General features: G+C 31.5%; 1 protein-coding gene across 1 annotated transcript in view; it reads right to left on the bottom strand.

Annotated features, from left to right (window-relative positions):
• LOC125066283 (protein O-mannosyl-transferase TMTC1-like) overlaps positions 1 to 13,134 on the bottom strand; it is a 112,283-nt gene extending 99,149 nt beyond the window's left edge. The window contains exons 1-2 of the mRNA XM_047674305.1: positions 12,856 to 13,134; positions 3,612 to 3,738 (exon numbers count right to left, since the gene is read on the bottom strand). Coding sequence (XP_047530261.1) covers positions 3,612 to 3,700 — 89 coding nt within the window. The 5' untranslated portion in view covers positions 3,701 to 3,738; positions 12,856 to 13,134. The remainder of the gene's footprint in view (positions 1 to 3,611; positions 3,739 to 12,855) is intronic.
• Between the last annotated feature and the right edge of the window lie 3,382 nt (positions 13,135 to 16,516).

Genomic DNA, 16,516 nt, shown 5'->3' with positions numbered 1-16,516 from the left:
AAACAGACAGACATACAAAAATTGTAAAAAAAATATATTTTAGTATATCTACATATACCAAAATATTTTTTTTAGTAAATGTATATATGTGCTTGGATTTGGTATATATGTATCCTGTATACATATATATGCATTTAGTAAAAAGCGGTTATTTTAGTATTACAAAGAGACACTCGAATTTTATTATATGTATAGATATAGATATGAATACATTGTACATAAGGCTTATTATTGTATACAAGATTATATAAATTCTAAAAGATCTATGAGTTAGTTCTCGTTTATAATCACACTGGGAAAATTAATATAATTATTGTATGATAAAATGATTACATATATTTTATTTTTCTTTGACACTTTTACCAAATACTACAAAATATACTTCTATATGGATAAAGGTATTATATTAATTGAAAATATTGTTTATAATTTTTTTAGTCCATTCAACGAAAGAATCATTTTCACCCGTAATACATAAATAATAAATAACCAAATATTGTATGTAGCAGTTCAAAATAAATACAAACACTCAAAACTCATGTTCATATATATTTATAACGTATACACTAACTGTTCGTCCCGATTTCTTACGGTTACAATAAGTGTATATATAGACGTATCTGATTGAAAAGAAACATAAAAAGAAAATCCTTTCTGTTATACGTATTAACCTTCCTATTTTAAGTTAAATTTTTATTAATGAAAACCGCATTGAAATCTGGATATCTTATGTACAGTTTATGTACTCTAATAGAGTAACACACGTAAAAACACAGTACAAAGAGTAAAACACGGTGCTTAGCTTCTATAACATATTTAGAAATAACTTTACCAGTATCAAATAAACACACTATATTTAGCAAAACGTAATTTGTACATTTATCGTTGGACTAAAAAAGAAATGTTTAATCGGAATAGAAGTTGTTAAGCACTGCTTACGGTGCTTTCGAATTAACACTAATTCCACACCCGCATGGGAAGCGGATTATGAAACAGACACATTGCTGTAAGCCTGGAGTTGTGCATATCAACGAGCCAGATGGAGTCCACATATCAACCTACCATTGTATACAGTTATAGAAGATTTCGTTGTATATAGTTCAGCTATGTAATCATGACACTAGCGTATACATACTTACATGTACAAGTAAGTTTTCGCGTTAGCGTTTTTGGTCAAACTTTGCAAATTAATATTAATGAATAACTTTAGGTATACTTTTAACTGGATGATAAAAATGTAACAAGCGAAAAAGATGAAAATTTCGACATATTTACTCAAATCTTTTTTTATTAGGAAAGTAAATAAGCAAAAATATATCGCATGTTAACATGTTACGCTAAATTATAGGCACAAGGGACAAAATCGTTATTTTTCAACATATGTATGCATGTATGTATATATATACATAACAAAACAATAAATATTATTCAATATTTATTTCTTTACCAAAGCAATCTCATTTTTTAATCATCGAAGCAAAACACAAAAAACCTGTTGTATTATTAGAATGTAGAATGTATTGTTGGAATTTTTCATTTTCGTGTATAATGGTTCAGATATCCAATACAATCCAACTCGCCCCGAGTCCGGACGGTGGTTCTTGAATCCTATATAAAATACACGCAAATTTGAGAAGTGGGGCACGTAAGTCATAAAAGCTTTAGGCACGAATATTTGTAAAGATTTTTTTTCATAAAAAATCTATTTGTATAAAATACTTTAAAATGGATCGAATCGAATGGAATATACATACAATAAAATATTTGAAACTGTTTCATTAATATTTCTATACCATAGACTGAATGTTATAAGGCTGCAGATCCCTTATTAGTGGGTTCAAATTAATCGGAACAATAAGAAATTGGCAGGACTTTCGGCCGTGAAAGTCTGGTACCTCTTGAAGTTGGACGGGTGTATAGTCCCTTACCTATGAAACCAAGCAACCCAAAGCCGCTGGTCTTGCGATTAAAAATCTTTTTGGTCGTGTCGGATTATGAGAGTGAGAGAACAGACAGTATACTTGTGTTTATGTGCACACTTGACTCTTTAACTAGCACATATAGCCTCCCCTGGTCGTTATCTCCATTTAGTCGTCAATGAAATAGAAAACCTTTAGGGGCAATACTTTCCACGTTAGGAGAAACCAGTTGAAAACATTGTTAGTAATCTCACGAACCATTAAAGCGAGTCGCTCGGACGGTGACCAAGACGATATTAGAGTGGCACCAGTGACTCATTCAACAAAGTAAGCAAGGTGATACTATTTTTTAAGAAAGGTGCTAAAAACAAATCTAAAGATCTACCTCCTGATTCACGTATATAAGTGTTCTTAAAAGTTGTCATCAAGCGTCTAGACCGACAACTTGACGAGTTCCGGAACTTAGAGCAGATCTATAGTTCGGCAGATGGTACAGAATACCTAAAAGTGCAATCTATCGCTGTGTATAGCTTTTGTGGATTACGAGAAAACCTACGATCGAAACCCGGGCAGCGCTCGAAGTAATGCTGAGATATCATACCGACTGAATATACATATATCGAATTACTGAGACGTCAACTAAACGCCACTGTAATAACTGTCCAAATCCAAGACTGTTATATCCTGAAACTGACGCATTGGAAGACTATTTCAAGGCGCGTTAAGGTGAATTAAGTGGATCCATATTCAGTTAATTCAGCGCCTTGAAGATGTCAATGTAAACAACGAATAGTCTTAGCAAGTCTTCTCTCCGTTTTGGTCTAAGTATGAACTTGGTCATTTTCAAAAGGAATGTCGTACTGGGACCGATATACATCAAAGGGAACCTACCTATATACCTTCCACAATATACGATGTTGGAACGCGGAAAATCAAATAATTACAATGAAAACAGTAATTTGAAAAATTATATCGAAAATAAGATTATCCGGAGAAGAACCGAGGCAGATTGGCGTAGTAGTGGGTTGGTTACCTATGTCGAAGAACTAATAGCTGTTGGAGCAAACGAGACCTAAAGTTAAATCGTGGCTCGATAAATGCAACATAAGGCACCGTTCAACCAGATGGATCGATGACCTGAAAAAGGTGGAGAAACCTGACAGAGGCTAATTATGAGAAAGGACGCCTTGGTCAAAAATAGTCAGGAAGATATCATATTCTAATGATAAAAAAGCGTCCAATTGACGCTCTTCCAAGATGAAATGTTTTCCTTCAAAATTGGTAGCAATAAATTATTTTTCTATGATAACCAATTAATTAATTTGGTACAATTAGAACCGTAAACCCATAAAGTCTATCATAAACAGATTTTATTTATAATATATATACCTGTATTTATACGTACCTAGATTTTATCTATAAATTTTATTTATAAAATTAACTGTATTTATTATGTATTTAAAGAATACGATTATATCGCAACTTTTTCATTTAGTCCGTGTAATCATAAATCCATTTCAGAATAATAAATTCATAAGTGGATGTTTACTAATAATACTAATAATAATAAGAAAATGAACGACTTAAAAGAGTTTTAGAAATACAATTAAATAATAGCCGAAATGACTGTACCATTATCAAAATATTACTTATATCTAAAATCGCACTTGTGTTAGTGAATTTAACGCTTACCTATCGTCATACACAAAACCAGCGTCGAGTGTGTTGTAGTACAGTAGAATCGCCAACAGCGAGCTTGCTGCCGTCACCCACCGATCCATTTTAGCGCCTGCTACATCAGCGCTGTTTCAACATCATCCTAAAACAAACACAAAAGTATTCAATGAATAATTAGTCGACTTGGGACTCTTGAGACTTGGGGTTGTGTTTAGTTTTAAATAGTTATAAGTACAATTGTTTTCATTACATAAAATTAATTTACTTTATTATTTAAAACCTCAACAGGAAGCGAACATTTTGCAGTTTATTGCAAGAAACATTTGTCTTCTTGTGAAAGATTGTCCTACGTAGTGAAATATATTTTATTACCATCCAAACTATAAGCTACCATTATTCAGAATTTCATTAAAAACACGCAAAAGGCTTAAGAGCAATATTTGCATACGATTTTTTACAATAACAGTATTTCTACCTTCCATTTAATAATACAGTTATAATCTGTTAATACGTACATATATATATATTATTAGTACGCCGATATTAAATAAAAAATATAAAAAATTACAAATGGCTTATGCCTGTAAAAACTTTATTAATTAAAGTTATATGAACGATATTTACAAACAACCTACCCAACATCGTTACCAGTAGTGCTTTTACATGTAATTTACATTTAAATGAATACCTGGGTGACAGCAGTTACCACCGCCCATAAACATCGTTATTACATAACAAATGCTCCTCCGACCTTAGGAACTAAGATGTTTTGTCCCTTGCCTCTAGTTACACTAGCTCACTGGCCCAAATAGCACAATAGTCCTAGTCGTAAGTATTGCCGTTTCTCGGTAAAATAAAACACAGGCGGGCTTGCACAAAATCTTACCATAAGCAAATATAAGAGATTAATTTACAAGTGAACAAGACATTTGTAGACAATGACGAAATATCGAGCTCCACCAAATAAAAATAAAAACATGGTAAATATCCCGTTTCAAATACTTAATTTACAAGCTTAATAAAAACTGGGTTTTATTGGAACGAAGTTCTTTTACGCGACTCAAAGTAGAGTAAACTGGTTGAAATCGTCACGTAAGGAAAAAGCGTTATGCCCACCAGGCGAATTACTCCCTCTCTCTTTCTCTCTGTACCTTTCTATTATGTACGGATTAATATAACATGATTGAAACTTGTTTTTCTCGCACTCTCTCAAACGCTGTAAATTTATTTAATTGTGACTGTTATTTAATGCATATTTTTTTTTTATGATATCGGTAGGCGGACGAGCAAACGGGCCACCTAATGGTAAGTGGTCACTACTGCCCATACACAATGGCGTTATAAGAAATATTAATCATTTCTAACATCACAAATGCGCCACCAACCTTGGGAACTAAGATATTACGTCACTTGTGCCTGTAGGTACACTGGCTCACTCAAACTTTAAACGGGAACACAACAATACTGAGTACTGCTGTTTGGTGGTAGAATATCTGATGAGTGGGTGGTACCTAACCAGACGGGCTTGCACAAAGCCCTACCACCAAATATATAGCGAAAGCAACCGGGTGTTTCACAACAGATCTCCTTTTTTTCCTTTTCCTATTTATCTCAAATGACATAAGACTCCAATAATATGCTATATATATATCGTAAGGAGTTTTCATGCGTCGTCATTAACCACCCGCCGAAAACTAACTCGTAACTGAAGAAGTAACGTGACATTTGCTTGTAATCGGTTGTATGATACGGGCGATGGTGACGATCAGTGTTGGTCGTGATTAAGGTCACGTAAGTCATTTTGATTTTAGATGATATTATTTTATTATTGAAGCTTGCCATGTTTGTTGGGATATTATTTTGTGTAATACCTCGCTTCTGGTTGCTAAATACATACATATATATATATAATAACGGATAACATTTAATTATATGGTAATGTTTCCATAGTGACTAATGTATAAAGTAACTTCTGATCCATTTTAACTTTGTCCATTTAATAAATTGAAACCTTTTGTTAAAAAAACCTTACGTTATAGTAATAGATGAAGCTTATCACACCATACAAGATAATATAATCATGATAAAAAGAATGATTTTCCATATAGGATATACCTATATGGAAAATCACATTTAATTGTATACTAGTGGGTCTCCCGCGAAAATTCGCTTTTATTCAAAAGATTTTTTAGGAAGTTCGAAACCTATGACAGGTTTTGGTTTGATTTTATTTAATTGTAAGCTACAATTAAATCATCTACATTTGGCGCCAAAATGATGAAACCTCTTTTAAATGATTTTTTAACATCAAATGTATACTGTATTATTTCAGTTAGAATGTTTATGTTATCAGTTTTTCTTATACAGCCGTAGGGACTGCTCTCTAAGCGGCCAGTAACTTTTTTCCGCTCTCTAAAATTAATAATTTGTTAAATCGTAACAATTTAGTAAATTGTAATCAAGCATCCTCTTTAATTTTCTGCACATCTACGGCTGAAACTTTTCAAAATAAGCCTATAACCGATTTTTTATATGCAGCCATCGTCCCATAATCACTGGGACACAAATCGGCTTACGTTACTAATATATAAGAAGATTTGTAGATATATATTTGAAAAAAAGAGTCCGAAACTTAATCTTTATCAGCGACGTATAGCGCTTCTAGTGATATGGCGTGTGTATGACACCGAAAGAATGGCTGAATTTCATTTGAATGAAGTATAATAAAATCGTACTTAGTGGTGCAAGCCCGTCAGCATATGTACCATCTAGTTATTAGATATTCTGCCGTTAAGCCAGCAACACTTATAAATGTATTGTTCTGGTTTGAATGAGCCAATGTAACTACAGGCACTTATGCCTAGTTACACTTAAACATGACATCGTAGTTCCTAAAGTTGGTGGAACATTGGTGATATAAGGAATTAATAATAATAATGTCTATAGCCGGTGGTGTCCACTTACCATGAGGTGGTCAATTTGCCCATCAGCCTCCAGCTGTCATAAAAAACATACATACTCTACATACATACACATAACAAAAAAAAAAAAACCAAAAAAATGACAAAATTAGAGGCGCAATGTCTTAAGGAACAAGCTTCCTCGTGACTTTTTTTTTACGTTGAGCCTTGTGTCTTCTCAATGCTCAGTATTAGAAATATTCCATACTCGGATTGAGCGAATATAAAATCAAAAGCGAATGGAAATTCAATGTAGAGCAAAATGACCCGTCTTTCTCTTAAGACGTCAATCATTTGAATTAAACTGATAGTACTTTTGACATATTATGGAAACTTAAAACGGGAACACTCAACCGGGAATTGGCATTCGCTTCTGATCTTGTATTTGCTTTCATTGCTTTACTAAACTGAGATTCCACAATCTACTCCTTTCGGCTAAGGAGCATACTTTATACCATGATAGATATACAATCAAATTAAAAGCATTCGGAAACTATATTGTATACCGCGATTTTAGTCGCGGTGCATTTGGATTGTACAGTTTGTTAAATAGATTAACATTTATAGTGACGCCTACTCCGTCCGATAGGATGGATGAGGTTTAGTATATAAACGTAATATTCAATGTAAAAAGAATTAAAGAAATCGGACGGGTGATTTCGTAGTTAAAATTTTTCAACCATTCAAACTCTCCAGCTCTATAGCATAAGTTAGCTGGGACCCGCGGTTAAACTGTAGTATGTAGATATATGTTCTTGTTTCGTCCAATTTGCTAGAATAATTCAATTGTAACGTTAAATTGGCTTTATGCTTCTTAAAAAAACGAATTAGATAATAAAAAAACACTTATTATTGATTATCAAGAAAAATCTCCTCAGACCTAAGAAGAAATGGCGGAAGAATCTGAGCGGGATTCTTTTCTTTTCTTTTTCAACAGTTTGAATTTACGATGCAATACTCATATTTCTATTTCAAATGCGTCGTTTTACTTACAAGGTGTGTAATTATCTAAGTTATTGGTTTTATAATAGCCTTTAACATACAAACGTTCCTTAACGATTGATTTTGCAATTGAATAATTTTGAACTGTAACTGGTACCAATTAAAGTTCAAAATTGTACGTGTTATAGAAGCGTATACATTAACCAGCAAAATAAATATTAATCCCGTAAAGTTGGGTAACATAACTAACTGATTCTTAAGACAAGTGTATTGTTATAAGTGTGATAACGGACGGACGGAAACGGATTATGTAACTATATCCATACTTTTTTATAACATTTAGGTAGACGAGCTAATGAATCATCTGGTGGTAAGTGGTCACCTCTGCCCATAGAAGATGACGCCGTAATTTTTTTTATCCATTCTAAATGTCTAATGATAACATTAGTATTTAGTTAGTAGAAACTAGCATTGGGTCCTTAGTGTTATCTTATACTCGTTATTACACTGGCTAACTCACCTTTCAAATACAGCAATACTAAGCATTGCTTCTTGGCGATAGAATATCTGATAATTGGGTGGTACCTACCCAGACGAGCTTGCACAATGTACGAAATGTGTGTGTTTCGAAAAGTAAAATTTGGAACATAGGATTACTTTCGTTAGAAACCAATAACTATTTGCATTATATAGAAACTCGTTATTATAACAAACAAAATAACTATAATTCGATTACAAAACTTTTTAAATTAATTTATAGTATAATAAATTAAAATATGCTTTGAAATAAATAATATAATAAATTTAACTTCATTACACAGACGTGTTTGAAATGTATAATAATTATAAAATACTATTATATATTTAACTGAACTTAATATACATTTCTTCCATATTTCATTCAACAAAAAACTTGAGGAAAAATATATAAAAATTTCCTTTCAATCTTCTAAAGTACGCATTCGAAGCATTTTTCAAGTCGTCACATTAAGCAGATTTACGCTCCGCTTTAACTTCATTACTTTAAAGGATTTTTCAATTTTGAAATTGTATTAAATAACAAATGTGACTTTAAAGTACGAATCAGGTCTTATTCGAACATTTTTCACGACGTCATGTCTGTCTTGCGTCTCCGGTCGCTCCGTACTGGAACAAAAGTTATCACATTTACGAGATTTATGTTTAGTCCACATCCTGTACGGAACCGCGTCGATCACTTTAAATTTAAAGCATTCAATTTCGAGGGTCAATCCTACCATATACATATAAAATTAATGCGAAGACGTATTTTTGTAATTATTACTGATAAAACAACTAAATCAGCTTTAGCAATATTTTATACCAGAATGTGCAGTGTTTATCGGAAAAGGTTTTATAGTATATAATAATATAATTAATTAGATAGCTGCACTAACAAACACAACTAAAAATTTAGACTGTTGATATAACAAGCATGTTTTGTATTTTATAGATAAAATCTTATAATCATATTGTTCTCTAAAATATATATGTAACTCAGATGAAATAAAAAGCATGGATTCATATCCATGCTTTTTATTTAGGACCTCCTTAATCTGACCTCATTATACTTCCTTTCTTGCAAGAACTTTATTTAATATCCTAAACTTAACGAGTCAAGATTAATTAAACGTTGAAGAGAAGAAATTGATGTAGGTTCTTGCAGAAATCAGACAGGTTAAAATTTAATGTTGTAAATATTAGTTCTAGCTTAGAAATAATAATATAGTTTATAATAAATAAAATTACTCGCAAATACCTATAACATTATATATAGATAAAATCGTAAATCAATTTCATGAAGTCGCTTAAAAATAACTTACCAATAAAGCTATTTCGCGAAGAAGCTAATCTTAACAAACGAGAAATATCTACCGTACATTTGTTATGGCAGAATGAACCAATCGACTAGAGTAAATAAAACGAAGTTTGTGAAGCGAAAATAGACAAAGAATCAGATACAGGTAAATAATCCCGCTAGAGTTGGTCAGGGTAAGCATATCCACGATTATCTCAAGGTTGGCTCCAACGAACGACCCAACAAAAACAGCATTGTTTACGCAAACCGCACTCGAGGACCGTATAGAACATTCTTTAATAATATTAAAAAAAAGTGATGTTCCAGAAAAGAAACGCTATAAACGTCCAATTTTTATTTCGTTACCTACACTAAATATCAGGTCGTAAACAAATATAAGATTGCCTATGAAACATTCCATTTTCGGATACATCACACGTTTAACGATCAAGCCTAAACATTATTATATAAATAGTTTTTAATTTTGAAGTCAGCGTGGAGTATGTTGATTATTTTGATTGTAAATTATATCGAATGTGATTTAAATCTGATTAAAGCGCTGGAATGACTTTACTCATTGACAAGAGGGGAATCAAATGTGAGTTTATTTTTTTAGTTAGTTATTCAATTTGAAATAGGAATGCTGTATCATAGTATTGATATTAATGTAACGAAGGAAGAAGTTTTTTAAGTTGCACCCACACATATTCATCTGTCTTTGAAATCTGGAGTGCTCAAAACATTTATATAAAATATTGAACGTCCAAAAATTCGGATCCATTACAATAACTTCCAAACAATAAGTTAACAACTATTGATAAGAAAAACAAGACGTTGAAATCGCTTGTTACGAAGAATGAGTAATAAAAGTGTCTAGATTTTATCGAAATTAAATATCTATATTATATATAAATAGACAAACACAAAACAGCTTAATCGGCTCGTCTGTCGGTCAACAGATTTTCTTTTTCTTTTATGAATGTTTTTGATAAGCTGTAGTGAAAACTATTTAAAACGCCAAATAATAGATACTCGCAAATTCATATACGTTTCCTTAAATCTTCACAAAGTAACGTTTATGATCGAATTTCGACCACTATCTACTCAATGACTTATATGAAATCACATAAATCATTAAACGTAAGATATATTTTAAAACAAAGTATGCCACAATATTTTCAATCTTGATAATTGTAATTCACTGAGTCTCGGTGTAGAATCGAATAAATAAAGTATCAAAATCACGAATACATAGCAATGGGGCCGCGACTCTTTCACACAAGATTAGCGCCCAATTCTTAGGTAAACGGCATTTCAAAGGCTATAAATTTCGATGGCTCGTTACTCCTGCGAGAACGCAGAAATTTATCGAAAATTAGTTTGAGAAACTCCAACGGGTTTGAAGATAAAGGTTAGATGCGGCCAAGCTTATAGATTTCTAGTTTCGTACATAGCTCGCTCAGATCTCGTATAATATAACATTTATATATAAATTTGTTGAAACAATTGATAACAGATAGATATAATGAATTCTGCTCTAGATATACAAGTAAAGTGACTATTATAAGCGTAATTGTATTCTAAAAAACAGCCAAATCTAAAGTGAATTTTTTCATCATTTTTTTTTCTTATGTTATAGGTTGGCGTACGAGCATTTGGGTCACCTGATGGTAAATGGTTACCACTGCCCTTAGAAAATAGCGCTGTAAGAAATATTTATTACATTTATTACATTGCCAAAACGCAACCGACCTTTGGATGAATATCTGATAGGTATCTACCCAGGCGGGTTTCCAAAAAGCCCGACCACCAAGATTTAATGCAAATATTTTTTATATATTTTTAATAAGTATCCATACGTATGTGCCGTTATAATAATCATCAAGTCTTCTAAGCTGTTTTTTTTTTAATTCAAATTTGATCAGTAGTTTAAATAGAACATATATGTATGAAACATGTTAAGTAGATACTTTAATTAATAAATAAAAATATTAATATTTTCCTTATTGGGACATTTTTTTTAAATTCATTCGAGGATTATTGTATTTCATACAAATGCAATTTTCACCTTTATAACTTTATAACACATGACACATGTTTTTAGTAAATTAAATATCAATAAAAAAAATCAAATTTTCAAAATGATATAACATTTTGAATATTATAATATTTTCTTCTTTATAAATAAAAAATATATTTGATATTAATGTTTTAAACTTCGAAAAGAAACGGTACATTTTCGATACTAATCATTAATATAAATAGTAAAAAATACGAATTTAATTGAGATCACATTCAACAGAACACATGATATTAATCCGGAATATAAGTCTAATAATTTTTCATGTAACTATCAAATATTAATATTAAAATATAGGACGTATTAAGTATTTCTTATAAACTTTTATTGGCATTTATTTTTGAAATTTATTTGAGTAAAATGAAAAAAATAATAATACATATCTAAACTAATATATGCATTTGCTTTCACGGAATTAACGATTTGCTTTTGAGTAATGCGTAAATCACATTGGTTAAATAATTAGTTGGTTAAAATAGATAACAAACCATTCAAAAATCATCCGTATATCATTTCTATTTCGGTCATCAAACATGAAATGGTGAATCTAATTATGCTATCGTCAAAGGCCAATCTACAAATGAAGGTTTATTGCAAAGCAACGCTATTACAAATTCGAATACTGTCAACAAGTTGGAACATAACGCTTCGATCATACAATAATCATTTTACTTTAAATACGTACTATTAATGTGGCACAAAACAGATTTAAACAAATGGTAAACAAAAACATTTTTCTCTGTACGTCTATAAGAAATAACTAAAATATTCTTTAATAAAACAATTAAAATATACAATCCGTGTAAAATTCTATTTATTCTATCTACATAAAAGTCGCGTTGATAAAAAAAAGTCATCGTCAGGGTTTCCGATCGTAAATAAAATCCCTAAAATTCGTGGGAAACGTTCACATATAAAAAAGTACCTAAACGAAATTTGTTGGTAATAAAAAATATGGCCAATAACGTCATTAGTATGCTATCTTTCCACACGCAATCCCACGTGCCGGTCGTTAAATAAAATGTTCAATACCATTGGATCAGTAAAGAACGAGATGGATGAATGGGTGACAAGTGTGTACTAAAATTTCTTCAATCTTTAATATGGTAGAACCTATTAAAATATGTAACACATATCACATATATTTTCTGTTATCACCCGCTACAAGCTCTACGTATGCTACGAGGCTGCTATATTAATTTAAAACGGGTGTTACGAGATTTGTCTACGAGTTCTGGGCGAATAGATTTTTTTTTTAATTTAGTTTAAAAATTGAATTTTTATCTTTCTTATTCAATTTACCAATTCAATGGTTGTTTAAATAAATAAACAAATACAATACGTTTGATTCATACATAGATACATTTATATACTTACAAAAACTCTAAAGAAAATAATAAACATTACTGTAATTAGGTTTACGAAAATAAAAATAAATTAATTTTACATATTTATCTTTACCTTCCAGTTTTACAATCCCTCCTTTGTTCACTTAATTTGTAAAATCATTTTATCTTAACACTTAACAACTGTCTCGATGTCAACAAAGTTTCAAACTTAAAATTTTATTAAAATGTCAGTGCGTTCATTTAATAATTATTTTCTGATAACCGGCTTTCTAATATTATTCACATAAAATTGCGTTACATTTAAACTGGTTTAACAATGCGATCATTACAAAGGACAACGCGAATAAGGCGACATTGGCCACGTAGAGCCATAGTCGTGTGGTCTAGGCGATTTCTGTTCACCGACTGACGTTGGTGTACACGACACATCTGCATTTAAGAAGTCGCTATCGTTATGCGACTAATCGATTGGTCGGAGCGAGTACAACTATCACCTGTCTTACTCTCCGCTCTCTCGCTCTTGACTCACGCAAGCGCATTACCATTTCGTTCTCTTTTAAAAGTGGCGGAAAGTAAATAAACTCATACGATCTGTTTGTCAAGAAAAAAAGATGCTGTGAATATCAAAAATCAGATTACAGTCCCAAAGTAAACATTGAAACGTATTACGTTATTATTTTTAAGGTATGAATAAATATAAGTATATGAAAAGATATGTAGGTGAAAAAAAGGGAAATCTTAGATCGTACTTAGGTTGAGGTTGTTGAAATGTAACTTGTTGCGCGGCGACTTTGTTCCGGCGATGAAAAGCCACGCACGCCGTTGCACGCTATTTCCATTTGTTATTTAGCCGTTGTAATTACTATGAGTGTTAACACTAAAATGCAAACATATTTCTCAGAAATATATCATTTTGAGCTAGCTGTTTTCATGTCTTAATCTCCTTAACACTAATTAATAATACTAAAAATTAAACCATGAATATTTTATTTGATAACACAAATAAACTGAAACTTGAGGGTCTTTAGCAATTAGTCATTTAAAAGTTCCATTATCTACCTCCTGCTTTTTATGGTGGATGCCTTTGTGGTACTTTACCTTCTGGATGTGTCAATATCTATAGTGACCAGTTGCCACCAAATAAGAAAAAAATACTATGTTCTACTGCATACATCAAATGCAATAACCGGTTAAAAAATTCTCAACCGGGTTTAAAAGCGCAATCCTTTTGTTATAACATAATAGGCGCACGGGCAAATGGACCACCCGATTATAAATGGTCACTACTGCCCACACATCCTAACACAAGTACTAGTCCTTAGTAGTAAGTTACTAGATTTTGATTCTTATACTGTTATAGATTAAGTATTGTATATAACATAATAAATATTTTTATTTTTATTTATTTTATATAGACATCGGTACTGTAACAAATATAAATTACTGCTCATATAACAATCCAAACTCCACAATAACAAATTATAACGCTGGGCAGTACAATATGGTACCTACCCATACAGCCTTGTACAAAGCCATACCACTAAATGAAAGTCTCACAGTTAACACGCACATATCTCAACCACTAGACCATCGCAGCTTCTTAGACGTAATAATTCAAAATAGTCACTTGAGTTATCGTCAATAAATTCAATTTAAAATTGATATTCGATTTCGCCACTAAAATGCACACTGAAGGTGAAAGCCGGCTAAAAGATTCCTGAATATTTTCAGTCGGGTTCCTACAAATATTCTTACTAGCTGGACGCCAACATAAGATTCTGAATCTAACTGACCTGAGAAAAGCTTTGTAAAGGAAAAATGTGGACAGTTTTTAGTTCTTGGCAAATTATCTTCGTTACTTATCTAAAACAAAATAATATTTATTTACAATGTGAAACCAATTTACTTATAGACTTAAGACCTTCCATTGAAAATATTTCTTTTATATTTTTTTCAACATCATGAATAAAAACAACAGGCTATTAAATAAAACGAGACGTACGAGAGTCGAATTTCCAATGTAACAATTTCCTCCTGTACAAAATTTATTAATAAAAATAAATAAAAAAGAGAGCTGTCGTTGGACACTCAGATGGAACGAAGTTGGTTTCGATATATATTATTTACTAAATAACGGACGCAATGAATTAAATTAACGATATTTGAGAATAATTAAATGACAAAAAAATTATAATCTATTAAAATTCTGTGTAAATAAACACAATATTTTAAAAAACCGTGTATAATACAAAGATAAAGAATGTTCTGTTCACTCTACTATAAGCCGCCTATAAGAACTTTGTACCAATATATACATAAATATAAACAGCAATAAAGGCCTAAAGAAAATATTGCATTAAAGAAAACAGTTTTCTATTTTTCCTTTAAAAAATATTCTCTACATTCGTCAAATTAAATTTACACAATTTTATTTTATTGTAAAATAGATACAAATGCGTTCAAAATCAGTACAGGTATTCTGGAAGAAGAAACTCGAAACTCACCACAGAACACGAGCATGAAATGTCAGAATTTAATATGCGATATTGACTATAAATATAAAAAAAAATTAAAAGATACGCGTATTTAAATGGCGTATCACCTTAAGTCGGCTGTCAACGTTTCACGAGTAAAATACGAAGTGAATTTCAACAGAATCGCGTTGCTAGAATAGAAGACATTCTTTAAGCACTTTTGAAACTGTAAATCAGTTAACACAAAGTTAAAAGCAGTGAGTATTATATTAATTATTCGTTTTTATATGTGTGTCTATGGTGAATGAGCGCGTATATGTCTTCGGTTGGGTCCGTGAAGTGTGTAATGTCCACGTACGTAATGTAATGTGTGTTCGTAAATGATTCTCACGCTTCGTATATCGTGAGGAAAAGTGATGATATCGATTTCGTACAACATTTATCTGCCAATTATATTTATATTTACAAAAGTAAAACTTACACAATTGTATATAAAATATTGTATATATATATACCATGTGTAATCTAATTTGTATTTTTTGCCATCTTTATAATTACTAGTCTTACGCACACTAAGACGTTGTTAGTACGAGCATCACTTACACATACTAATGCAAACGCGAAAGTGTGTTTGTTAGTGCACGTGGACACCAGGTAATAATATATCGATGAGCAGTTTTAATAATTGCGATTTTAATTATTTATTTTTATAATATTGTAAAGTTGCAATTCAATTTACTTTTACAATTCACCGAATATATTTTATAGGTTAGTTTGGTTTATATTTTTGAAGGTCAATGTTGTTTACACCTTTAAAGATGTATCACTTTAAATGTTACCCATACATTAATAATAACAGCCTGTAAATTTCCCACTGCTGGGCTAAGGCCTCCTCTCTATTTGAGGAGAAGGCTTGGAGCATATTCCACCACGCTGCTCCAATGCGGGTTGCCGGATACACATGTGGCAGAATTTCGTTGAAATTAGACAAATGCAGGTTTACTCACGATATTTTTCTTCATCGCCGAGCACATTAAGCAAATTAAGCACATGAAAATTCAGTGGTGCTTGGACCCTTAATCAGTTGTTAAAATGCACACGTTCTAGCCTCTAGGCCCTCTCGGTTGTTACCTATATCAGTCGTCAATTTTTGATTGCTCAGTGATAAGGTGATGGTGTAACTTTTTCAATAAAAAAAGTGTGTATATATTAATACGTGAAAATAAGAAATTTTACCAAAGCGTAAGATTTTGCACAGATTAAGTATAATATAGGGGAATATAGAAAGTTAAAATTTGT

Source organism: Vanessa atalanta, chromosome 9 (genome assembly GCF_905147765.1).
Source record: "Vanessa atalanta chromosome 9, ilVanAtal1.2, whole genome shotgun sequence".
Classification (NCBI taxonomy): domain Eukaryota; kingdom Metazoa; phylum Arthropoda; class Insecta; order Lepidoptera; family Nymphalidae; genus Vanessa; species Vanessa atalanta.
This window is presented reverse-complemented; position numbering and strand designations above follow the sequence as displayed.